At 37.7% G+C, this 26,613-nt stretch overlaps 1 protein-coding gene, 1 long non-coding RNA gene and 1 pseudogene across 4 annotated transcripts; 1 reads left to right on the top strand and 2 right to left on the bottom strand.

The window, feature by feature from the left end:
• Positions 1–1,716: 1,716 nt before the first annotated feature.
• Positions 1,717–11,085, bottom strand: LOC149106196 (uncharacterized). Its single transcript, XR_016209704.1, has 4 exons — positions 10,546–11,085; positions 10,260–10,308; positions 2,617–2,675; positions 1,717–2,357 (listed from the first exon to the last, which is right to left on the bottom strand). It is a non-coding gene; the product is annotated as an uncharacterized LOC149106196 (long non-coding RNA).
• Positions 11,086–13,426: 2,341 nt separating this feature from the next.
• LOC110059689 (Wilms tumor protein 1-interacting protein homolog) lies at positions 13,427–26,567 on the top strand. 3 transcript variants are annotated; one of them, XM_089297798.1, is made up of 8 exons: positions 13,432–13,709; positions 16,717–16,818; positions 17,579–17,646; positions 18,337–18,393; positions 21,245–21,375; positions 21,474–21,525; positions 22,168–22,236; positions 25,493–26,567. In XM_089297798.1, the coding sequence occupies exons 1-8, from the start codon at positions 13,676–13,678 to the stop codon at positions 25,694–25,696; spliced, it is 717 nt and encodes a 238-aa protein (XP_089153924.1). In that variant the 5' UTR covers positions 13,432–13,675; the 3' UTR covers positions 25,697–26,567. The 3 variants fall into 3 exon arrangements, with proteins under 3 accessions (XP_089153925.1, XP_089153924.1, XP_089153926.1); XM_089297800.1 differs by lacking the exon at positions 13,432–13,709 and adding an exon at positions 13,772–14,468; XM_089297799.1 differs by lacking the exon at positions 22,168–22,236 and having other exon boundaries at positions 13,427–13,709.
• LOC149106195 (uncharacterized) lies at positions 18,402–21,188 on the bottom strand (annotated as a pseudogene).
• Positions 26,568–26,613: the final 46 nt, after the last annotated feature.

Here is a 26,613-nt window from a genome sequence, read left to right as displayed (position 1 = left end):
AAGAGATAAATAGTTAATAATTAACAACCGCGGGAAAGTAATATCCGCTCCGCACTGCCAGCTAGTAGAAGATAACTAAATGAAGTTGCCAGCCAGGAACCGTTTGGGGGATGCTTTTTCCCAGCCAGCACAACTTAAGAAACGCTGGTTTTCCCAGCAATTTTTACATTACTTTTTGCGCCAGCCAGGAAGAGTATAAATAACTTTTTAAATTCAATTTTAATTTAATTAATTGAGTTAATTAAATTAAAATTCCGTTGAATCTAATTAATTAATCAATTAATTAATTTGACTCAGTTATAATTAATCAATTAATTAATTATAATTACTTAATCAATTATGACTAAATTAACTAGTGAACATGAAAAAACAAAAATGTTACTTACCTCAAAAAGGAAACACTACAATTATCATTGAATGGCAGTAAGATTAGGACAGTTCTCCATCCATGCAATAATTCATCTAGCGGTAATTTATAGCCTTCCGCAAAACAATTGTCGCTGAATGTATCATAATTGAACTGTGTCCAAGGCCACAAAGACTACAAGAACTCATTGCTCCATTCAGCTGTTAATGAAAAATACAAAGTAGATTGCATTTTTTCTTCCAAATGTATACAGGCTTCAATGGAGATGTAGCATGCATAAAAAAAGAGTAAAATCCAATAGAATTAAATGTTTGTTGTAAAAAAATCTATAGAAACCATTTATTTTGCCATAAAATGAGCAATACCTAGAAAATGAAAACTTACGATAAACTAATTGCTTAACTGCCACTGCTGTTTAGGGTTGTCAGCGTTTTTAGGAAACCAATACCGCAACGGACCCAGGTTCAGACTGCCTTAGTTACCTTCTGAAACTGGCAGATAATTTCAAATGTACTATAGTGGATTTCATGCTCGGATCTGTTCAATACCTAGAGTTAGCTCTACTAATTTACAAATTGTAATTGAATTTTTCCTCTCAGTCCATAATGGGAGGAACAAGGGCTGGAAATGAACCTCGAGCTCACACATTCCAGTTTTTAAACTGCTCTGGTGTACCTGCCCCCTTCAAACTTAACGACATAACTTTTTGACAGCCCCGAGTATATCTTTAAGTATTGGTGGTACTTATGAGAAATCGTACCTGTTCCTCAGAATCTATAATCCAGACTGTATTAATAACCCCTTGCTAGCTACAAATACAAAAACTCAACATTGAGAAAAACCAGCAGACATTTTGAACTAGTTTTCATTCTCGGGCCAGAGCAATATTAATAGTTCATTCGTTTGCAAATTTTGAAAGAATTGTGAGAAAACAAAACTGCTCTGGTGCACCTGCCCCTTCAACCATAGTCCCAACTACAAGTGAATATGTGAAAGACCATATATCTTCTTATAATCCCAACTGTAGCTCCGAGTCAAGTGTTGGCGGCAATTGTGAGAAATCGTACCCAGAATCTATAATCCAAAACATCCTAATCCTCGTTAGCAGATGCACTAAAGAAAGTGCATTCTTGCCCAAACAGCGTCCCTCTAGGAAGCTACAACATCATCTAACGATCTATTTTTCTAACTGACCATATGCAAAAATGGCTACCAATGCCTTCTGTTGTCTGGTCACGTTTCTTATAACGTGATCACACTAAAAAACCAAATGGAACAAAATACTAAAAACGCTTTGGCGTTTTTTGGTTTAAAGGTTACAAAGTAGAGACTTATTTAACGGATTATAAGGGAATAAAACGACTCTGGCCTACATAGCCTCGTTTTCACTTTTTTGATAACGTATATGTAATTGTGATCTCCAATTAGAGAAGAAGATAGCCTTAAAACTCGACACAGTGATTTATTTTGTCCTAATCTTCAAGGTAAATAGTTTTAATTCCTTTAGGGAAGTGTTTCTTCTGGGCGACATACATTTAGGCTGCTATTTTTGCATTGGATATTTTCTACTGGAGGCTTTCGAGTTTCTGACAGAAAACTGAATCTTGTTACTGATTAATTATATCTGATTTTAACGCTACTAATTATTTAATATGCTTTACTAAACAAAACGTTTGCCAGGAAGGCACTATCTTGACCTCGAAGCCTGTAAACTGCATAATTCCAGTTTCCATTTGCATAACACTTCTTCTAACTGCTTATGTCAGATGCTCAACAACCATCACCACGTCCGACGCTAGCATTTCTACCAGAAATTAGTAATATGCAGCTGACCATATGTCTACTTATTTTCGTGAAACTGAGCTGTTAAAAAGAGCTTTCCTTAGAATCTTTTTGCGGTCCTTAACGTTATTATATGAGGTGAATTACCTACCTGAATTACCTGAATTGTTGACGCAAAATGGTCTCACAGTCAACTCTCTCTTTCAACCTGTGTAAAAAGGAAAGGAACAAAATTTAGCATGCGCGCGTTGATCTTTATCTTGAAAAATGGTATTGACTTTTTTGACCTTCAAAAGGAAAAATTGACAGTTTTGTACCTTTATCTTTGAAATTGCCTAATAAAACTAAAAAAAAAAACACTCTTTCCTTCATAAAAAAACTCGTGTCTAACTGTTAAAAAAACACCTCTATATGGACGCGAGTCCCTTCTTTTCCCTTTTCAAATTGCAGGAAAGCCTATATCATACCTGAAATGCAATTTGTTCAGCAAAACACCAACAAAGTACTCCACGTTCCACTCTAGAACCTGCGGAGAAACTTACATCATGTGAACACAATAAAATACAATCACGAAGAACAGTCGTAAATAATAACACTTCACGTAAATGGGTATAATTGTTTAAAATAACCTATATGTAACTGCACTTCTTCTAAGTAAAATCTTTGTAAACCCTTCAATGATTAGGAAACTTTCATAAATTAAAAAACACTCATACAGTTGAATAACAAACTACGATGTTCAAGGAACCTTCAGGAGAACCAAAGAGAGTTTTGAAGTATTTCTCTTAGTATAGGTAGTGAATTTCTTTTTTTTTTTCTGCAGTTTTCGAAAACCTTGTTACAGCATTCATCTAGTTAAATAAACTGTAGGAGTTTTGGAATCCCTTGCGAGATCACAAACACTTCTCTAATATAAGTTAAGATGTTCAAAAGAAGTTTTGGAATCCCTTGCGAGATCACAAACACTTTTCTAAAGTAAGTTAAGATGTCACGAAGTTTTGGAATCCCTTGCGAGATCACAAACACTTCTCTAAAATAAGTTAAGATGTTTAGAAGAAGTTTTGGAATCCCTTGCGAGATCACAAACACTTTTCTAAAGTAAGTAAAGATGTTACGAAGTTTTGGAATCCCTTGCGAGATCACAAACACTTCTCTAAAATAAGTTAAGATGTTTAGAAGAAGTTTTGGAATCCCTTGCGAGATCACAAACACTTTTCTAAAGTAAGTTAAGATGTTACGAAGTTTTGGAATCCCTTGCGAGATCACAAACACTTCTCTAAAATAAGTTAAGATGTTTAGAAGAAGTTTTGGAATCCCTTGCGAGATCACAAACACTTTTCTAAAGTAAGTTAAGATGTTACGAAGTTTTGGAATCCCTTGTGAGATCACAAACACTTCTCTAAAATAAGTTAAGATGTTTAGAAGAAGTTTTGGAATCCCTTGCGAGATCACAAACACTTTTCTAAAGTAAGTTAAGATGTTACGAAGTTTTGGAATCCCTTGCGAGATCACAAACACTTCTCTAAAATAAGTTAAGATGTTTAGAAGAAGTTTTGGAATCCCTTGCGAGATCACAAACACTTTTCTAAAGTAAGTAAAGATGTTACGAAGTTTTGGAATCCCTTGCGAGATCACAAACACTTCTCTAAAATAAGTTAAGATGTTTAGAAGAAGTTTTGGAATCCCTTGCGAGATCACAAACACTTTTCTAAAGTAAGTTAAGATGTTACGAAGTTTTGGAATCCCTTGCGAGATCACAAACACTTCTCTAAAATAAGTTAAGATGTTTAGAAGAAGTTTTGGAATCCCTTGCGAGATCACAAACACTTTTCTAAAGTAAGTAAAGATGTTACGAAGTTTTGGAATCCCTTGTGAGATCACAAACACTTCTCTAAAATAAGTTAAGATGTTTAGAAGAAGTTTTGGAATCCCTTGCGAGATCACAAACACGTTTCTAAAGTAAGTTAAGATGTTACGAAGTTTTGGAATCCCTTGCGAGATCACAAACACTTCTCTAAAATAAGTTAAGATGTTTAGAAGAAGTTTTGGAATCCCTTGCGAGATCACAAACACTTTTCTAAAGTAAGTTAAGATGTTACGAAGTTTTGGAATCCCTTGCGAGATCACAAACACTTTTCTAAAGTAAGTTAAGATGTTACGAAGTTTTGGAATCCCTTGCGAGATCACAAACACTTCTCTAAAATAAGTTAAGATGTTTAGAAGAAGTTTTGGAATCTCTTGCGAGATCACAAACACTTTTCTAAAGTAAGTAAAGATGTTACGAAGTTTTGGAATCCCTTGTGAGATCACAAACACTTCTCTAAAATAAGTTAAGATGTTTAGAAGAAGTTTTGGAATCCCTTGCGAGATCACAAACACGTTTCTAAAGTAAGTTCAGATGTTACGAAGTTTTGGAATCCCTTGCGAGATCACAAACACTTCTCTAAAATAAGTTAAGATGTTTAGAAGAAGTTTTGGAATCCCTTGCGAGATCACAAACACTTCTCTAAAATAAGTTAAGATGTTACGAAGTTTTGGAATCCCTTGTGAGATCACAAACACTTTTCTAAAGTAAGTTAAGATGTTACGAAGTTTTGGAATCCCTTGCGAGATCACAAACACTTCTCTAAAATAAGTTAAGATGTTTAGAAGAAGTTTTGGAATCTCTTGCGAGATCACAAACACTTTTCTAAAGTAAGTAAAGATGTTACGAAGTTTTGGAATCCCTTGTGAGATCACAAACACTTCTCTAAAATAAGTTAAGATGTTTAGAAGAAGTTTTGGAATCCCTTGCGAGATCACAAACACTTTTCTAAAGTAAGTTAAGATGTTACGAAGGTTTGGAATCCCTTGCGAGATCACAAACACTTCTCTAAAATAAGTTAAGATGTTTAGAAGAAGTTTTGGAATCCCTTGCGAGATCACAAACACTTTTCTAAAGTAAGTTAAGATGTTACGAAGTTTTGGAATCCCTTGCGAGATCACAAACACTTCTCTAAAATAAGTTAAGATGTTTAGAAGAAGTTTTGGAATCTCTTGCGAGATCACAAACACTTTTCTAAAGTAAGTAAAGATGTTACGAAGTTTTGGAATCCCTTGTGAGATCACAAACACTTCTCTAAAATAAGTTAAGATGTTTAGAAGAAGTTTTGGAATCCCTTGCGAGATCACAAACACTTCTCTAAAATAAGTTAAGATGTTAGGAAGTTTTGGAATCCCTTGTGAGATCACAAACACTTTTCTAAAGTAAGTTAAGATGTTACGAAGTTTTGGAATCCCTTGCGAGATCACAAACACTTCTCTAAAATAAGTTAAGATGTTTAGAAGAAGTTTTGGAATCCCTTGCGAGATCACAAACACTTTTCTAAAGTAAGTAAAGATGTTACGAAGTTTTGGAATCCCTTGTGAGATCACAAACACTTCTCTAAAATAAGTTAAGATGTTTAGAAGAAGTTTTGGAATCCCTTGCGAGATCACAAACACTTTTCTAAAGTAAGTTAAGATGTTACGAAGTTTTGGAATCCCTTGCGAGATCACAAACACTTCTCTAAAATAAGTTAAGATGTTTAGAAGAAGTTTTGGAATCCCTTGCGAGATCACAAACACTTCTCTAAAATAAGTTAAGATGTTAGGAAGTTTTGGAATCCCTTGTGAGATCACAAACACTTTTCTAAAGTAAGTTAAGATGTTACGAAGTTTTGGAATCCCTTGCGAGATCACAAACACTTCTCTAAAATAAGTTAAGATGTTTAGAAGAAGTTTTGGAATCCCTTGCGAGATCACAAACACTTTTCTAAAGTAAGTAAAGATGTTACGAAGTTTTGGAATCCCTTGTGAGATCACAAACACTTCTCTAAAATAAGTTAAGATGTTTAAAAGAAGTTTTGGAATCCCTTGCGAGATCACAAACACTTTTCTAAAGTAAGTTAAGATGTTACGAAGGTTTGGAATCCCTTGCGAGATCACAAACACTTCTCTAAAATAAGTTAAGATGTTTAGAAGAAGTTTTGGAATCCCTTGCGAGATCACAAACACTTTTCTAAAGTAAGTTAAGATGTTACGAAGGTTTGGAATCCCTTGTGAGATCACAAACACTTCTCTAAAGTAAGTTAAGATGTTTGGAAGAAGTTTTGGAATCCCTTGCGAGATCACAAACACTTTTCTAAAGTAAGTTAAGATGTTACGAAGTTTTGGAATCCCTTGCGAGATCACAAACACTTCTCTAAAGTAAGTTAAGATGTTTGGAAGAAGTTTTGGAATCCCTTGCGAGATCACAAACACTTCTCTAAAATAAGTTAAGATGTTTAGAAGAAGTTTTGGAATTCATTGCAAGATCACAAACACTTTTCTAGAGTAGGTTAAGATGTTACGAAGTTTTGGAATCCCTTGTGAGATCACAAACACTTCTCTAAAGTGAGTTAAGATGTTTAGAAGAGGTTTTGGAATCCCTTGCGAGATCACAAACACTTTTCTAAAATATGTAAAGACGTTACGAAGGTTTGGAATCCCTAGCGAGATCACAAACACTTCTCTAAATTAAGGTAAGGTGTTCAGAAGACGTTTTGGAATCCCTTGCGAGATCACAAACACTTTTCTAAATTAAGTTAAGATGTTACGAAGTTTTGGAATCCCTTGTGAGATCACCATCACTTCTCTAAATTAAGTTAAGTTGTTCAGAAGAAGTTTGGACTCCCTTGCGAAATCGCAAACACTTCTCTAAATATTAAGTTAGGTTTACATGTTTCAAGCAAAATTTATCTCCATTAAGCTTACTTTATTGTATTTTGGCAGACAACACTTTTCTCCTAATTAGCTGACGTGTTTTCGCCAGTTTAGGAAAGTCTTTTGAGATCAAACACTTGTTCAAATGCCTCCGAATTTCTCGAAAAGACATCAGGATTCTGGGATAATTTGGGAAAATTACCAGCAGTCGTCTACAAGTAAAATAATCTTTTGGTGTTTCCAAACCTCCCTTCAGAGATAACAAATACTTTCGCGGCACAACCTTCCATGTGTTGGAGCCTCCAACGAGATCACTTAAAATTAGCTTACGATGAGCCGTTAAAGAGGTAACTTCATTTTTGTTGGGAGGCTCTGTCACGGGACACTTTCGGTTAGTGAGAAAGCGGTTAACTCACTTCCTGTATACCATTCAGCATGTGGTCTTTAAGCATTAAACAACCACTAAATAGTTCACAAACGTTTTTTCTCTAACGTTTTTTTCTCTATTAGTTAACAAAGATATGGTTAGAAGTAACTAGCTCATTAATTTTTGCAAACCCTTTTCCTCTTGCTGTGAGCTGTGAGCTCGGTAGCCAATGGTGTGCCTCTCATGTTTCCTTCAACACCGCGATTGTTCGAGGCGGCATCATTTCATGATTCCCTACAGAAACAAAGAATGCTCCAAAGAGGCCAGTTCAAACGGAGTCGCAAAATATGGAAAGCTAGAGTCTCTTTTTCTGTAAAGCCTTTTTTATAGAACATCACATTGAAATTACGTAAACGCATTGAGACTGATATTACGATCAAAACGTCTTTATTTTAAGGGCAATTAATAGCAAGTTTGATACTGATTGTGCTGCCTAACAAGAACAAAATGCTCTGTTATGAGGAGGAATTTTACGTAGAGTGGAGCCGTCTGACTGTGCTATAGGTATGGGTCGCACTTGGGAAATCTTTGCCAGAATTTGTTTACTTTGCGGTGGAAATCTGTCATCGCGGGCCTTTGCCTAGAGCGACCGCAGGTTTTTCGCTTTGGCAAAAACTTTGCGAATCGGCAAAACATCAAAGACGCCGTAGTGTTTGGGTGGGGCAGGCAGATTTTCGAAAAGTCGAGCCAAACAATGGGAATCACAGCGGTAATTGTGAACGCTTGTCAGCGTAACATGAAAAACGAGGTTTTCAAGCTTTTTACGGCGAGAGCATGGAATACCCGCAGTATGCTCCCGTCTACAATGATATGACTGGAAGGGGAACGTAACCGAGCACTTCACATGCGAGCATTGCGCAGGAAAGCGCTCTACCGACCAGGTCCATGCAAGCAAGCACTTCACAAACGTCGTCATCTTCGCCTTCCCAATCGTCTCCTGATCCTGAACCCGTAGATACTGGAAAACGATCTTATGTAAGATGGTTAGATGACGAAGAAAAAATGCTATTCAACCTATGAGCCGAGAATTTCGATCGCATCAATAGCAGTCAAGCCCGCAAAGCTTGGGATGACATTGCCAAGCAAATAAATTTGAAATTTGGTACTGACAATTATCTCCCACTAGTGCGACCCTCCGTTTCTGTCTAAAAGTTTTCCTTTCCCGTTGCGGTTTCAAATTTTTGTGGTTTTTTAGCCGGCAAAGATGAAAACTTTTCCCAAGTGGTCAAGGGCGTGGTTTCCGAACTTTCCGCTGTTATCTACATGTCGCTTAGCAGAGTTCGACACCTCTATCATTTGCTAATAATTTCTTTAGGCTCACTTCGGTGTTGCAAAATATGTTTTAAGCTCTCTAAATATTGGCTCTGGAGGGACAAAATTTGAAATGTTCCGTGAACATGTTACTTACGCCGGGCCTGGCTGAATGATTAAGTCGATTAGATCTGTTTGCCAGTACAGAAAATGTAGCTTCTTGACAGGTCTAATTACCTCATTGATTGATTTGTTGCAGCTTAACACAAACGGCGGATAGGCACATCAAATATATAAGTCTACAGGCTACCCTGTCCCGCCCCGATCGCTTCACTCTCCGAATTATTCTGTTTCGCGCTCGCCAAATTTTTTTCTGTCCTCGCCGGGAGCCTTTTCGAAGGCTAAAAGTATTTTTTTTTCTTCATCTTAACTTCATCTTCATCTCAAGTCGACCCATATGTTTCATAAACATTTGCAAGACCACAGCACCTACCCTAATTCAAAATTTGGGCATTTTTTAGCGCCCTTCGTTCGTACTAGTATGAAAGTTAACCCGGTATTATGTTAATCAAACATGCTTCAGTTATTTCGTATTTAGGAAGGAGTGGCCTGAGAGAGTGTTTTTTCGAGGCAAGGTCATCATATCTGGTCATCGGTGGGCAACCATATTTTCGCGCCAATGTTAAATAAATTAAATTTCAACTCGTGCGTGTTGGCGGAACGAGAAGACTTCTCGCAGTTACACTTGTTCCGCTTCAAGAAAGAGTCGACTTATGGCAAGCCTAAAAAAATGAACTGTTATTCTGGCGTCACGCGCCGCTGAAGAAACTATGGCACACGCGATAAAATTTCGCTGCTTTGCATCGCGATACCGTTCTTTCGGTATTTGCGTCAAAATTGCACGAAAATACAAACGCCAAAAAATTGCATCGTTTGTAACCCTGGAAATCCAAGTTACCTTTTTCTTAAAACAAGCTTTGTGAATGTAGAAACAACGGAATGTTAAGCTACGTATAAAACCTTGTTTGTCTCCTTGCTTGGGACGCGTTCAAGCCGAACTCATACAAATAAAATATACATACGTATATTCGCGCGCGCTATTAAACTAAGAATAACCTGATTGGAAATCATAGAAATGAAGCACGAAAGTCGCTCACAGAATTCCACCCTTGAGACTTCAAGACGTAAATTTCGTAGCAAAACATCAGGGACACCCAAGGGAACGGTGGAATATCTTTTCGGAAGAAGTGTAAAATCAAAGGAAACAACAGCTCATAAGTTCAGATAATAAGATTTCGTTCTCTTAAAGTTTCTGCCACATTACCATTATTCTAAAAATTCCGAGCAAAACGAACTGTTCCATTTTCCATAAATATAGCAGTATCATAAATATAACAGTATCAATAGCCCAAAAACGATATAGCGAAAAACAAAACAACTACAATCCGCGACTTTTGCTTAAATGTCCTGGTCTGTCTGTCTGTCGATGTATGGTAAGCACACACTCGATGAAATGTTCGCGATATGATGAGAATACTTGTGCCTAGAATTTGATTTAAATTTAAATACTAAGTGTATATAAGCTTATTAGCTATACAAGTAAACATGTTACATCTAAAGTAGACGGCGCGCATAAGCATTTGTCAAAGACGATACTATTTCCGGTACTATTGCACGAAAGACATACAACAGCTCACAAGACTGAGATACCTCAGTAAATGGTCTTTAGCTGCGTTACACGAAACGATTCTGACGATTGCTGAAACAAAATTGTCAACATCTGAATAAGTAAATCAAGAATTTTCGACATGTGTTAAACAACAAAGAAGATCTGGTTGTCTAAACGGAAAGCACACCAAGAAGATAATGCTCGGGGATAATGCACATAAAATTAATTGTTATCCAACTTGGTCAGAACAATAACGGCAAATACAGAATAGTAGAGTAGGTCTGAAACTACACAGCTAACAGACAAGAGAAGGTACAGGAAACTTACCTTGTTGAAATAAAATCAACTCTCTTATTAAGAAACCGTTCCCGACTCTGTAGAGCGCTGTAGCCAAAAGCTTTGGCTGGGACGTGACCGCGCCTGCAATAGCAACGTTTACGCTTTCAAAGTCGACAGCTCAGCTGTCACACAGGGGTCATATAATTGCTGTGTAATATGACGCAGCGCATGCCTGGATAGACGAATCCTAAGTGATCATATCACTAGGCGGCACCCTGAGTCCATTCTTCGCGCGAAATGCCTTCGGTTGATGAGTGCATGCTAATTTCCCGGGGCTAATTTTCCAGAGTGGCGGCTGTTAATGGAGCTAGTCTACCAGGGAAAACCTCACATTAAAATTTACCAGCTAGATTCATGCCAAAAATGCGCATTTTCCAGCTAGGATAAGCTTCCGAGTATAAACCAGTAAGCAAGCAATTGTTTTGAAGCGGGCTTCCCAGCAAGTTCCATGCCAAAGCTTAAGAATCCCAGCCAGCGTACTAAGCCCTGCGGAGCGGATATTTTGTATATCGGCTCCGGTGAGCACTCCTGAACTGCACTGCACTCATTTGAACAGTCAGGAATCTAGTTGAGATATGTTCGTCAGGTTGGTCAAGTGGACTGGAGGCTACGTTGAGTGCTTTTAACTTAGAAACACGAAGCTGTATTTTTACACTTACTTGCAGTTACGAAAAACTCGACCACTTCTATTCTAAGTCAACTGTCAAGGAATTTCGTTCCACCGTTCCCCGGCACCGTCCCCTCATCCAATCGGGGAAGGCGGCTGTGACACAGGCTTTCATGACCTATCATTCGTCCAGCTTATATATAAGCTCAAGTATTGTTCTAAAATTTTGTCTATTGTCGCATTGCACACAAAATATAGACTAGGAATAGTCTCTCTTTTCAGAGAAGAACACTACGCTAAAACATACTGAGCGAATGAGCGGCAAGCGGCTGCAAGACGCTCGTTCGCTCAGTTTTCTGCGTTGCATTTTTTCCGCGGATTTTCGGGGAAAAGAGAGACTACTTGCAGTCTACACAAACTACATTGGAACTCCGTTTTTCAACCTATTCGTCGTCGCAGCCACATATGGTCCGAAGAAAACGCTTAGTCGACCAGGGGTGGATCCAGGGCCGAGTAGTTCAAGTGATTTCTAGAAATCACCCAAATGTGTCCAAATTTCTCAGAATGCGGGAAAATTGCATTCTGAGAGCACTAAATTTCAAATTTTTGGGGGGTGAGCATACCTCCAAACCCCCCTAGTTAAGTTGATGCAAATCACTCATGTAAAATCCTGGGCCGGGTTGTTCAAAGCCCGATTAAGCTAACCCAGGATTAGCGAGAATTTTGATTTCAGTTTTGTCACTTTTTGTTGAGGAGTTCTGTTTATATTGTTTGCCCTTCAGTTTTGAGCTGTAGTAATCTCAACCTACACCAAATATAAGAGGTGAAAAACATTTTTAAACAAGAAAATACAATACTTCAGTTAATGTTTAATCCTGGGTTTACGTTAACCGGCTTTCGAACAACTCGGCCCTGGATCCAGCCCTGACCACTATTTAGGCCTTTAGCTGTTTTAGTACTAATGCCAGGACTAATGAATTCCTGTGGCCCAAGCCAAGGGTGGTCGTATTAATTATTAACACAGGCTTAGTAGTTCTACAAGCAGAGGGGGGTTCCAGAAGTGGGGTACATGTAAGCCCTGTCCAGACCCCCTCCTGTAGACTAGTGGTATAACATACAGTTCTACCAGAGAGGTGTGCTATTGATCACATGGGATGGATCACATGCATGGAATTTGAACATGGCCATAGGTGCTGACAGCATCATTAGTTCCACTTCACTGGCTACATTGGCTTTTTCAAGAATCCGAAAAAATTTTTCTTAAGGAGTAACTTTTACCACTGGTCATCATAGTCTAGCCAGAGGCAAACAAGCAGGCTTATAATTATGTTTGCAGGATCACAAAAATAAGACATTGGAACAAATCTCTGTCACAGTTCTACTATCCATGGTCACAGTTCTGTAACATAAAAATAATTATCATTTTAAGAGGAAGAATGCTCTAAAGAAAGTGTCAAGGTTCAAGCTAATTACAAAATTGAAGTGTGTGTGTGTTGTAGTACGTATTGATATTTTCACACACAATCAGGAACCCATGCTTACAATACAATATTATAAGTGATGTTGATGTAAAGTCAGTCAGTGATAGGATTTCCAAACAGAAAATCACTTGGAGACAACCTGCTGAATTATATTATTTGTATGCCACTGCAATCAAAGCTGCTTCAGGGATTTGTTTGGCAACATTCTTTACATTAGTAAACTCATGTTTTGTTAGATATTTCCCTTGAGATAATTGCTTGTCTGAATTCTTTGAATTCCGTGCTTGTCAAATGAATTGGATAATTGGCATGTATTGTGGATAGCTTGTCTGTTGTCTCTGGAGGTGAATTGATAACATGCTGACATTTCAGCCAACTTGTTAGAGGTATTCTCAAAAGTGGGAGTAATGCGTGAAGTGAGAATGGCACTTTGTCACTGATTTTTATTGTACTGCAAATGTGGAAACCAATTCTTAAGTGCTGACATTTTGAGTGCTTTTATTCCCATGCAAATCTGAGCAAGAATTGCTGGAATGTGCCAAATCTAATGATTATTTTCTGTTTGCATGCATTAATCCCAAAAGAATATTTCTGGCTGTCTGTTTGAGTTATATGCTTACAGTCCCAATCAACATCCATTTGTTTTGTTAACCCAATGTTATCGCCATAACATATGCAGCATCAAAAAATTTTTCCTTCGCTGTTTTCCAAATTTCCTTTCACGAATGCTTTTGCCATTTTAAGAGTTTCCATCGCATGTGATCAGTTCTTTACTTCTCACAAAAATCCTGATGCTTGAATGTGTTATGACCCATAAAAGACCCAACACTTTGCAGATAAATGGCTTAACATTCTCTGTCCTGAAGTAAAGCCAATGACTGTTTAGATTAACTATAATCTCATCAGCTGTGTCCAGTCTATCAAAAAAGAGGTTAAACTGGGGTCACAGTCTGCATTTTCTTGTCTGCATGCTCAATTCCTTGAACCGGCTTGAGTAGTGAAGCTGGAAAATCTCTTCTGAGACCTCAAAATGGAACACAACAACCTGAATTGCCAATTTTCAGGTAACACAGTTCAGTACAATTTAGCTGCAGATTCTGTTTGTTTCTGAATTATTTTAATTGTCAGGATAAAGGGTTTGATCAGCATGAAATACAGTGTACCATATTTTCTATAGGGATGCCTCATGGCTTCAGGTTTCTGTGGACAGCAGTCATTATTTTCACATGTACACCACTCCCTTCAGTGTTTTGTGGTTAAAATAATTATTTCCTACCAGACAGTGCACAATAACACCATCACATTGTTCTTGTGTTTATACATTCTGTGGTGACAATGACATATTTACGCCTCGTATATAAAACCTACATGTATAAAATATCTCAAATTTCTTTTGCAATTTTGTAATGCAACTCAATTTTTGCCAGCCTTGCATGAGAAGCTTTGAATTCCTGTGAGTCCAGTGTCACAAATGCTTTGTTTTCAAGTCCAAAGAAGCAGGCAAAAATTCTGATCAGCCTCCACAATTCCTTCACATTAAACTCGACAACTGTGGTGGTCTGAAAGGACATGATGCTGATTAGATACTTTTCATACAAGGTCAACTCTACATGTGGATTTCTAAGGCTACATTCTGCCTGAATTAGCCTATTTACAGTGGAAAAACTTTAAGGGTAGTTTTGCACCCCAGACCTTACCTTAGTCAAGAAATGTAAGGTTTAACTTATCTTAATCTATGGAAATATTAGGAACTGAGAAGGTGACCAGCTTCCAGTTGGTGTGACAGCTCAGTCGTTAGAGCACCAAACCAGTATTGCTCTGAGGTGATGGGTTCAATGTCTGTTCAATCTTTTTTTTTAACAAGCATTCTTATCGCCTTAGCTGTGTACATAAACATGATCTCTCTTGTCTTTAAGACTTTGTCTTGTTGAGGGAGCTTTTTTTCTTCCAGTGAGTGCTCTTGTCAGGAAAAAAATTTGATGCAAAATGTTTGTTTGCCATTTTCATTCTAGAATTTAGGATGATGTGTATATCTTTTGTATATAATTCAATGGTCATTTCCCCCTGTCTGCAGGGTATCATGGACCATAGTTGTTTCATCAAAATAAACATCCAGTCCAATGCTACTTCCCATTATGCCAAAAATTCCAGAAATTTCGGTCAGAAGTCAAATCAAAAGGTGCATTTCAGTTTGGTTCGACCGAAATATTCGGGACCACCTCTGGAGGTGGTCCACTTTGACCAGTCAGACCGAAATTTGCTAATCCATTTTGACAAACTGGTTCATTGCCCTACTTCCCTTCAGTAGATTTCACTTATGTAGGGAATTTGGGAAAGGAAGGAAAAATGGTAAGAGACATTCCTCTTGGTTGGCCTGGTTTGATCGGAAAATGTTGTTCCATTTTCCTCAGTTAGTCCCTCTGGTCTCTGACCAGTCGCTCTGGCATAATGGGAGGCACCCCAAGATGATGAAACTTTTATGCAGCTTCCATGTAAATTATTCCCTGCAGGTGCATCTCATAGAGGGAATTGGCCACTAGAGAGTCCCCGTTTTAAATCTCACCTCATGCTCTGGGTTATCCAAAAGGACCGTTTTCCGATGGTGTAGCCTATTGAAATTTCACCGGTCCCCTTGTTGCCCTCTCCCAGGATTTTAAAAGCAACCAGAGGAGTAAGTGGCCAAGAGAAAGCTAAAATGAAGGCTACAAACAAATGGTGTACAATATCTGTACAGTTCCAAAGCATCATGCAGTTATATATACAAGTTATGCTGTGCTTTCTCTTGGTACACCATCAAATATTCACAAGTCACTTCTCCTTTCTCAGTATACACACAAGCCTTAGGCAAGTGTGTGTACCAAGAAAAAACAAGTGACAAGTGGGACATTCCATGGTATACCATGAGAGAGTGTTACATAACGTTTTTATATCATGCCATAGAAAACACAGTGGCCACGATGAATGTGACATACTCACAGTACACATTGGGAAGATTTGGTCTAGTACTGTGGAATATACAACAGCTTTTTTGTACTCTGATTGGCATATTTTCTATGGCAATATGGTATAAAAGGAAATATCGTAATGCTATAACATGTACTCCTCTTGGCTCCTGGACAACGTTAGTCCACCACAGGTTCAATTCGGAGTATGACTTTTGTTATCAGGGTTTAGAAAACAGCCCCAAGAAAATACGCATGCTGATTGGTTAAAAATCGTGTTTCTATAACTCAATACAAACACAGAACTAGCACGAGTTGTTGACGTAATGATGGCGTGTGCAAAGAGAATTTACATTTTAATGATCACATTGAACAAGTTGTTTCTTTTTTTCATTGCAGTGTTTTCTGAAAGAAATAGAAAACATGTTCTGCGTGTTTCTATCAAGGTATAGAAACACTTATGAAAGTTTGGGAGAACTCAAAAAAGCTGTCGAAACACTCACCTGCATCTCGTGTTCCCACAGCATTGCCTGTTCTCCCAAACTTCCACTTGTGTTTCTATAACTCGATTGAAACACAGTACATGTTTTCTATTTCTTAAATACTTGATAATAATTCTATGTACACTGTAAACAGTGTAAACATAACCTCTGAAACAAATTCAGTGGTCAAAATAAGTGTAGTTATAATTGAAATTCAAATCTCAGAAATCAGCATTTTTTTAAATTTTTTATTTTAATTTCTCAACCCTAACAAAATGTGTTAAAGTAGAGCCTTGTTGATTCATTACTACCAAAATGCATCAAACATCCCCAAATTTGCCCCTGAAAATGACAGAAATCAGGCAAAATAAGTGTGGAAAATGCAAATTTGAAATTTGGTGACTGATATAAGAGAACTGCGATTTGGTCTGTATCAGGGACACTTGTAAAATTTCAGTCTGATGTAGTAAGTATATTTATTTAATGTACAGTAAGTCAAGACTTTCTAGCAACCCCCCTTCCCTTCCTCCTCCCCTGTCCCATAAAGTGCATAGCTCTAATAATTAAGATAACACATGCAACTGGAGATTAAAAAAAAGCAGATGAAATGTCTCAAATGTGTTCATCTTTGCTGTTTTTCTTGACAGGTGTGTGTCACAACTGTAACAAGCAAATTAATGGCTGTGAATCAGCCTGTCGTGCTATGGAACATCTCTACCATGTTCAGTGTTTTCTCTGTTGCTCTTGCGGTAAGGAAATAAATATTTTATTATTCATAACTAAAATATTATTATACAGGCGAACCTCCCATAAGCGCATATGGGAGGTGGTCGCTTACGAGAGCTAAGACCATATTGGATCACAACTTTGTCTCATTAACATATTGTAACTGCAGAGACTTACCCCATGTTTTAAATGTTTTATTCATGTGAAAAGTCAATATTGAGAAAAAATCTGGTATTTCCTATTGAGTAATTTCCATCTCATGTACTACCATGAATACGATAATGTTACAACACCTTATTATCCAATTTACACTCTATTATCTGTCAAGTGGTTGCGTACGGAAGGTTAAAAACAAAAGAAAATTTCAAACTTTTAGCTCTAAAAGTGGTCGCAGTCGCTTACGAAAGGTAGTTGCTTACAAGAGGTTCAAAATATAGTGATTTGACTCGGGATTTTTTGGTATTTTGGAATACTGGTCGCTGAGGAGAGGTGGTTGCCTATGAGAGGTGGTCGCAACTGGAGGTTGGACTGTATTTGACATTATTATTAATAATAAGTATAATTAAAATTTTACTTTCAAGAGGTTCATTGAGAGTTGCAATAGACGGTCCTTACAAATTCTAGAATCTGCTGTCAGTACATGTTTACATGAGCACTTTTAATTCAGGTGTCTATGTTTACTTTGCTTTGCTTTGCTTTGCTTTGCTTTGCTTTGCTTGAAAGGTATCTCTAAGTTGTGAATTAGGGTAATCCTCAATATTTACACACACTTTCGTACGGTAGGAAAGCAGCTGATTGGCAAGGCATTTTATAACATTGATGGAAAGGTGTACTGTGAACAGGATTATACGGTTTGTATCGACCACGACACTTTTGCTTTAATTACATGTATAAGGTCTATTTCTTATTATCTCATTATTTCAGTTCATTTCCTACCATTGTTAACAATTTAGTATTACATTCTCGTCCCCAGAGGCCATGCTCCTTTTGGTCAGCACCAAGAATCGCAACCTCTAGGCTGGTCCAATACTGGAGGTCTGCAATTCATGGACTTACAGTCAAATCTGACAAATCTGAGCATGCTCAGAAAATCAGGCCCAGCCAGAGGTCACAATTCTTGGTGCCGACCGAAAGGAGTGTGGCCTCTAGGGACGAGAATGAGTATATGACTGGTGAAAAAACAAAAAAATGGGGTTTTTATTTTGTGTTGTCCTGAAATACAATAATAAGCCCCAGGGCTCCCCTCCTCACAACTCTGATAATAAGTCCTAGGCCTCCCCCTCTAAAAAGAAAAGAAATAAACATAAGAACAGAAATTGAATAATTTAGTATTAAACAAACAAGTAAATTAATAAACAAATAAATAACCAGCTGCTGGTAGTTAAAGTGAATTCTGATTATAAAATGTTACAAAACATTCAAAAAACACCCTGCACCCCAAAATAATCCCAGCAAAAACCCCTGTTAAGGTTTACTGTACTCTTAATCTACAACCAGGATGATGTTATACATTTTTTTTAGCATTTGGTTTTATTTTTCAGAAGCTTGAGCTTGCTCCTAAATATTGTTATTTTTGTGGAAAGATAATCAAGGAAAAGGCAAGTTAGAATGTATGGACACCATGTTACTAGTTAAACTGTTGTGATACAGTGTAACTTTGCAGTATATTTCTATGAATGGCAAAAATGCTCATGAAACTTCCTGCTATTGTTCACAATGTAAAGTTTTTTAAGTTGGAAAATATTTATTATTTTCCAAGTTGTAGTTGTGGAACGATTTCACTCCATCACTGTCTTCTTCACTCCATCACTTCCCGTTAGACATTTGGAAACCCAGGGGGGGGACTCCCATTTGAAAAGGCAAGGGCTGCTCTACCAAGGGAGATCAATGTGGACGTCGCTTGAACTTCATTACACCCCTAAAGATACCACTTAAAACAAATACCGGTACAGCACAAGGAAGACATGTACAGATACATGTAAAGTAACACATGTAGGTGGGCCTGAGTAACAAACAGTTTCTTAACGTTGGACTTTTTCATTTTGCAAATATCACAACAAACCCCAGAATGGAAGAAGGCTTAATGGAATTTTTCGAAAGCTAGACTGCCCTCACATCAAGTAGTTCCTTGATGACCAATGCCTTATAACACCCTTTCGTAATTTATTTTCCAACTTCAGTGGCTCACAGCCACTTTGTTTAAATATCAAATTTACATAGCATCCTTGATCAAAACAGCCAGAGTCTGTAGGCTGCAAATACAGTAGCCTTTTATCCCTCCCAGCCAGGAGCAATCACAGGGTTTGTATGGTCTTGGAAAACCTGGAAAGTCATGCAATTTTACAATGTAATCTCCAGCGCTGGAAAGTCATGGAATTTTATAATGAAAGTTTCTAGGCATGGAAAGTCATGGAATTTTATAAGTTAAACATAATTTCAAGGGCTGGAAAGTCATGGAATTTTATAACATTGTTATTTTGGATGGCTGGAAAGTCATGGCATTTTAAGTTTAAGTTTACATTTTCTATTATTTTAACATTTTTTTAATAGTATAAATTTTAAAAATAGAACTGTAACCAGGATAAGACATATTGGAATAAAAACGTTCTCTGGTTAAAAATAAATTGAAAACATAAGCTTTCGGCTATCAGTCTATAGCCTTTCACGAATGAAAAATGTGGCGCGCAAGCGAAAATATATACGAATGGGGTGCGAAAAATTGAGAATAAAAACAAGCGTGAAAAAAGCTAGAAGATAAAAATGTAAATGAGGCCTGATTACAATAAAATCGAGTATTGCCTAGGCAACGGTTTTGAGTTGTTTTCCGTGTCGACGGTTTTTGCTGTGTGCCAAGATTCTAGTGTTTTGCGAACGCGGTAATTGCCTTTGTCAATGACACAAGCATTGTCGAAATCAATGGAGTGATTGTTTTGCCACACATGGTTGGCAACATTAGAGCCATTTGAATAGTTCTTCAAGTTTCGTTGATGTTCCTTTTTTCGGGTTTGGAAGCATCTTCTGGTTTCTCCAAGGGCAGTCTTTACATGGAATTTTGTAAACAACATTACATTGAAAATCTGAGAGTTGTCTGAACTTTGGTGATGGGAATTCTTGTTGAAGGGTTTTAAACTCGGATATCATTTTTGCGGAGTAATCTTGTGAGGGGCTCAGTTAGGCCGCTAATGTAAGAGAGACATGCAAAACCCTGGTACATATTAGATGGATCAGCCCATTTGAAGAACATAGAAACCAGTTCTTCTGGTGGAGGAACTGTTGATGGGGGTGGTTTCTTATTGAGAATGTTAGAAATAACAGCTGTTGGGTAACCATTAGCTTCTAACGCGGCCCTAACATGATTGGTTTCACATGTTTTTCCTTCAATGCTGCTAGGGAGGTTGGATGCCCGGAACAAGAGGGTTGAGGCCGTGCTGATTTTGTGTTCTTTTGCATGATGGGAAGAGAAATCCAAATAACGGTCAGTATGGGTTGGCTTCCGAAATATATCAATAAAGGCAACTCCATTTCTTCTGGAAACCAAGGTGTCTAAGAAGGCAATTTGGCCGTTGTTTTCAAGTTCGATTATGAAAGAAATTTTGGGATCACAGGCGTTAAGAGTATCGTGGAAGGAAGAAACAGCGTCCTTGATAATCACAAAGCTGTCATCAACATATCGTTTCCAAACCCTTGGTGGGACTGGTGAGGTACTGATAGCTAAATCCTCGATCACTTCCATACAGAGGTTAGCAACAATGGGGCTAACTGGACTGCCCATTGCACAGCCGTGGATCTGTTTGTATATGCAGTTATTATAGACAAAATAATTGTTTGAAAGAGTGAAATCCAGTAGAGAAATGATATCATCTGTGCTGAGAATTGTTCTGGATCGTAATGTGTTGTCATTGTTTAATTTGCTCCGAATACATTCACAGGCTTTGTTGACTGGAATAGCTGTGAAAAGCGACACAACGTCAAAGGGAATTACATAGGAGAAACCGGAAGATGCTTCCAAACCCGAAAAAAGGAACATCAACGAAACTTGAAGAACTATTCAAATGGCTCTAATGTTGCCAACCATGCGTGGCAAAACAATCACTCCATTGATTTCGACAATGCTTGTGTCATTGACAAAGGCAATTACCGCGTTTGTAAAACACTAGAATCTTGGCACACAGCAAAAACCGTCGACGCGGAAAACAACTCAAAACCGTTGCCTAGGCAATACTCGATTTTATTGTAATCAGGCCTCATTTACATTTTTATCTTCTAGCTTTTTTCACACTTGTTTTTATTCTCAATTTTTCGCACCCCATTTGTATATATTTTCGTTTGCGCGCCACATTTTTCATTCGTGAAAGGCTATAGACTGATAGCCGAAAGCTTATGTTTTCAATTTATTTTTAACCAGAGAGCGTTTTTATTCCAATAAGTATAAATTTTGTTACAAGACAGATTATTCAAGCACTGGGGAGATCATACCACCCATCTTGTTTTAGATGTTCAGTTTGCCAAACAGAATTAGATGGAATTCCCTTTGCTCAGGATCAGGAGAGCAGAATATATTGTGTTCCTGATTACCATAGGTGTGTATAATACAGAGTGTTGTCCGTCTCATATCCAGTCTGAAAGCAGAGTGCAAGAACAGCTACAACAATTTTAACTTCTGTTTATGACTCCACAGAAAATTCTTTCCAACCTGTGCTGTCTGCCATAAATTAATTGTTCCTACAAAGGTGAGTTTTGAGCAGCAATGTAGTATTCTAAATTTCATCAACTTTTGATTTAGATCCATCCATTTGTAGATCCATCAAACATTACACACTCCCAGCACCCACTTATTACAGCCAATTTTGCCAGTTCCAAAGAAAAGCTCTTACGCTGTACATTAGCCTACCAGTTAATATTGACAACAGACATTCTTCAGTGATACGAGTGACATGCTCTACCGACACTGTTATCTTGTGCACTGTATAAGGTATATCACCATTATGTCCAAATCATACCAAGAGACAAAATGAAAGCTTTGTATGGGTTAAATGACATGTTTGACAACATTTGTCCTATGGTGTTTGACCCTTGTAAATCTTGGTATAAGACATTGAACTATTTGGATGAATGTTACATTGTAGGCTTCTTCAGTTTGACCTTAAGTTGCAGCTAATTGTACACATTACTCTTCTCATTAATAATTAAACACACATCCATGACAGCCTGCTAAATATGGACTCCCAGATAATTTAAGCAATTTTGCATCTCCCTGTGGTGTCTGTATTAGTTGTTTTCCATTGTAAAGAGTATTAATAAAAAGGACTTGAATGATGCTGCATCTTTACACTCTATAATGACTGAAGGCAAAACCTTTTTTTTATTAATAGGGCAATAAGGAGATCCTTAGAGTTGTATCAATGGGAAAAAATTTTCATGTCGATTGCTTTAGATGTGAGGTTAGTGATTCAGATAGAGAAGCCACATCTTACCAGCTGCAAAAGTTTATTGCAAGGGACTCTATCATTGTTACAGCGAGGCTATTTGTCTATGCTGTCAACAGAAATTACAGAACAAGGCTATTGCCTAAGGAAATTTTTAAGGAGCCCAAGCCACCTTTTTAGTAGCCCAGGATGCCATGGTCAATCCGGGGGGTTGGGGAGGTTGGAGAAGACAGGGGGGAGGGGGATGGTGTGAATTGTAGAAATTTAGGGGAGGGATCTGGGAGCAGAGATTTTCCATGACACTAATATGGTCTAATACCAATCAAATTTTTGAAATAAAGCGTTCAGCAAAGTAATTGATCAGGTCATGACTGAGAAAGAATACTATTTATGGTCAAACAAATTCAATAATTGGTGTATCCATGCAAGTGCTGCAGCTTTTTTTACAAAAAATTATGTTACTGCTTTTGTTTTTGAGTTTTGTAATTCTATTTTAACAAAACATAATACATTGTACAAATCATGAAAAGCAAGCTGCAAATGAAAGCAAATAAAAATGAAAGAGGCATCTGGGGGGTTTGAATTTGGCCTCACTGAAATGCACTTTCCTTCCCCGGGCTTGGGCCATAAGTATAAAGTAAAGGTGATTTTGAGGCAGCATTACCACATAATATTAGCTGCTTTTTTGGAGAAAATATATCCTTGTATATTGGGCGAAGTCGTGACAATTAGTTTGATAATTTAAAACGAATTCTGTATAAACAAAGTTTGAATAATAGAATCTCATGGACGACTGTATCAAATGCCTTCTTTAAATCTAAGAAAGCAACGGCACTGAACAATCTACGGTCTATAACCCAGCTATCAGTTGCCTCAAGTAGAGCTGTAACCATCCAGTGAACTGCATCGAAACCGGACTGATGTTTGGAGAGCAGATTATTCCTCATAAGATAGACATACAGCTGATCATAGATTGACCATAGGTATACATGTAGGTAAGGGGTACAAGGGTATAAGGGTATAAGAGGTATAAGGGTACAAGATAGACAAACAGTTGATCATAGATTGATCATAGGTATAAGGGGTACAAGGGTATAGCAGGTATAAGAGTATAAGGGGTATAAGGGTGTAAGGTTAGAGGGGTATAAGGCATATAAGGGTATAAGGGGTATAAGGGTACAAGATAGACAAACAGTTGATCATAGATTGATCGTAGGTATAAGGGGTACAAGGGTATAGCAGGTATAAGAGTATAAGGGTATAAGGGTATAAGGGTATGAGGGGTATAAGGGGTATAAGGGTGTAAGGGTAGAGGGGTATAAGGCATATAAGGGTATAAGGGTATAAGAGGTATAAGGGTACAAGATAGACAAACAGTTGATCATAGATTGATCGTAGGTATAAGGGGTACAAGGGTATAGCAGGTATAAGAGTATAAGGGTATAAGGGGTATAAGGGTGTAAGGGGTATAAGGGGTATAAGGGTGTAAGGGGTATAAGGGTGTAAGGGTAGAGGGGTATAAGGCATATAAGGGTATAAGGGTATAAGGGTATAAGGGGTATAAGGGTGTAAGGGTAGAGGGGTATAAGGCATATAAGGGTATAAAGGTATAAGAGGTATAAGAGTACAAGATAGACAAACAGTTGATCATAGATTGATCGTAGGTATAAGGGGTACAAGGGTATAGCAGGTATAAGAGTATAAGGGTATAAGGGGTATAAGGGTGTAAGGGGTATAAGGGGTATAAGGGTGTAAGGGGTATAAGGGTGTAAGGGTAGAGGGGTATAAGGCATATAAGGGTATAAGGGTATAAGGGTATAAGGGGTATAAGGGTGTAAGGGTAGAGGGGTATAAGGCATATAAGGGTATAAAGGTATAAGAGGTATAAGAGTACAAGATAGACAAACAGTTGATCATAGATTGATCGTAGGTATAAGGGGTACAAGGGTATAGCAGGTATAAGAGTATAAGGGTATAAGGGGTATAAGGGTGTAAGGGGTATAAGGGTGTAAGGGGTATAAGGGTGTAAGGGTAGAGGGGTATAAGGCATATAAGGGTATAAGGGGTATAAGGGTATAAGGGTAGAGGGGTATAAGGCATATAAGGGTATAAGGGTATAAGAGGTATAAGGGTACAAGATAGACAAACAGTTGATCATAGATTGATCGTAGGTATAAGGGGTACAAGGGTATAGCAGGTATAAGAGTATAAGGGGTATAATGGTATAGGGTGTGTAAGGGTAGAGGGGTATAAGGGTGTAAGGGTATAAGGCGTATAAGGTTATAAGGTATAAGGGTATAAGGGTTATAAGGGTATAAGAGATATAAGGGTATAAGGGTATATCGGTATCAGGGGTATAAGGGGAATAAGGGTATAAGGGTACAGTGGAATCCCGATTTTACGAACCTCCAAGGGAAACAAAAATTGGTTTGACAAAATTGGAGAGTTCGAGAAATCGGGGGTAAAATAACAATGTTTGACAGAGGAGGGGAAATAGCATTTGGTTCGAGTTATTGGGAGGTTTGAAAAACTGAGGGTTTGAAAATCGGGATTCCACTGTATAAGGGGTATAACGGGTATAACGGGTATAAGGGTATAAGGGGTGTAAAGGTATAACTCAACACATACATATGATGTAATTGTAATTGTTTCATTGCGTACTGCATTTTGAGATATGAGTCCTGGTTGCTTTTTTTTATTGTTGGATAAAAACCTACTTAACAATGGTTTGGCCAGAGTACCATCTAAGGACGAGTGGCAAATTACTCCAGACTTTGTCATTCTGTGTCTCAGAGACTGCGGATATTATACCATTCAGCTGGTCTTTGAAGCTCCAAAAAAGTCTTTTAGTTTCCTCTATTTCACTAATCTGTTACTAACTGAGCATGAGGTCTGTACTGGGGAATATGCCCAAGGTTTTGGCAGTACTGACCAGGTGCAGTGAGGTCTATCCAAATTGACTGAGTGTCAATATTTCCCAGTATGGCTTGAGCAAGTTAGGTTAGTAAGTGGTTCATTATATGACACTTGCCGGCTTTTGAGGAATAAAATACATGGCTTACTGTTGACCATGGAAACTGTTTATATGGCAAAATCCAAACCTAGAAAGAACCAATTAGAATGCTCAGATTTATCTCAAGACTGCCTCACCATGTAATAATGGCAGTTATTTCTTCACTGAAGATTATTCTCAAATTTTGACTGACTTGAAATGAGGCTTATCTAGTGATCATTTTTAAATTAATAGTTGTTTTAATTTCTTCTTTTACAGGATTGTGGACTTCAGCTTTCAAACAAGAGACAATGTTATCCTCAAGACCAACACATCCTCTGTCTAAAGTGCAATGGTAAAAGAACACCAAAATCAAGATCACCACAAGTCACCCCTGTTAATACACCTTGCAATTCGCCAAACATTACACCTCGCTGTCTACCTCGTGGAAGGCCACGCATTTTGCGTGGTAAACGTTTGTGAATAAAAATCTCTTTAAAGCAATATCATTTTGTTAAAAAAAATAATTGCTTGCAATTCAGTTTGCCACGTATGTATGCTCAAAGTTGACATTCAAAGGTTATATTTTTAGAAGTAATGAAATATATTTGAAAAAAAGGTTTGCCATATTGAAGAGTTTGTTTTTAGTAAAACTGCTTAACCCATTGACTCCCGTGCTGCCCGTAACTGGCTGTGACAAGCCTTGACCTTTGTTTCACTTCTGATGTCATCACCATTGACCAAAATTGGCATCATCTATGCTCAACTTCTGCAGCAGGAAAAGATCTTTCCAATGATACCCAGATCAGAGTGATTGGCTCAATGGAGCCTGAAATATGCACGAAAAATGCTCAAAAAGTTGAGTGAAAAACTCAGAGCAAAATTTCCTATGACTACACATGGCTACTCCACGGTAAAAATTGCCTGTCTCAATCATGCTTTCTCAGAATTGTTTGAAGTGGAAGCAAGCCCAGTAGAAGGTCAATCAGTGCAGCGAAAAGAAAAGAAAAGGAGAAAAAGGAAAGGTGAAAAAAAAATTTAAAAAATCAAAAAGCCTAAAGACGTAGGTCACTTTCAAAATTTTGATTTCTGTGCATGCCCGAGCAAAAATGTCATAAAACACAATGCTAGTGGAAAGAAAAGTATGCTGTCATGTTGCAAATGCCTTTTTGAGTAGATTGGAGCTAATTTGGCTCATATCCAGCTCCAAAATGTCCGAAAATGCATTTTTGGCAAAAAGCTCCAGGAGTCAATGGGTTAATATTGTATAAATGATTATTTTCACTAATAAAACAATATTACTCTTCTGTATTATTACAAAATAATATTGTCATTAAATATTTACACATCACAATTCAGGAACACAGTTTTCTTTCAAGATAATTTTCCTTAAAGAAGCA

This window comes from Orbicella faveolata, unplaced genomic scaffold, assembly GCF_042242905.1.
Source record: "Orbicella faveolata isolate gen_17 unplaced genomic scaffold, um_ofav_v1 contig_3, whole genome shotgun sequence".
NCBI classification, from domain to species: Eukaryota; Metazoa; Cnidaria; class Anthozoa; order Scleractinia; family Merulinidae; genus Orbicella; species Orbicella faveolata.
The sequence above is the reverse complement of the archived record's forward strand: the minus strand, read 5'-3'. Positions and strand labels throughout refer to the sequence as shown.

Excerpts from the sequence above, each read along its gene's own strand:
- LOC110059689 (XM_089297798.1), top strand. The coding sequence starts at position 13,676 with ATGGAACACAACAACCTGAATTGCCAATTTTCAG. Across the intron at positions 18,394-21,244 it reads GAAAGATAATCAAGGAAAAG|ATTATTCAAGCACTGGGGAG; the intron begins GCAAGTTAGAAT and ends GTTACAAGACAG. Across the intron at positions 21,376-21,473 it reads TGTGTTCCTGATTACCATAG|AAAATTCTTTCCAACCTGTG; the intron begins GTGTGTATAATA and ends ATGACTCCACAG.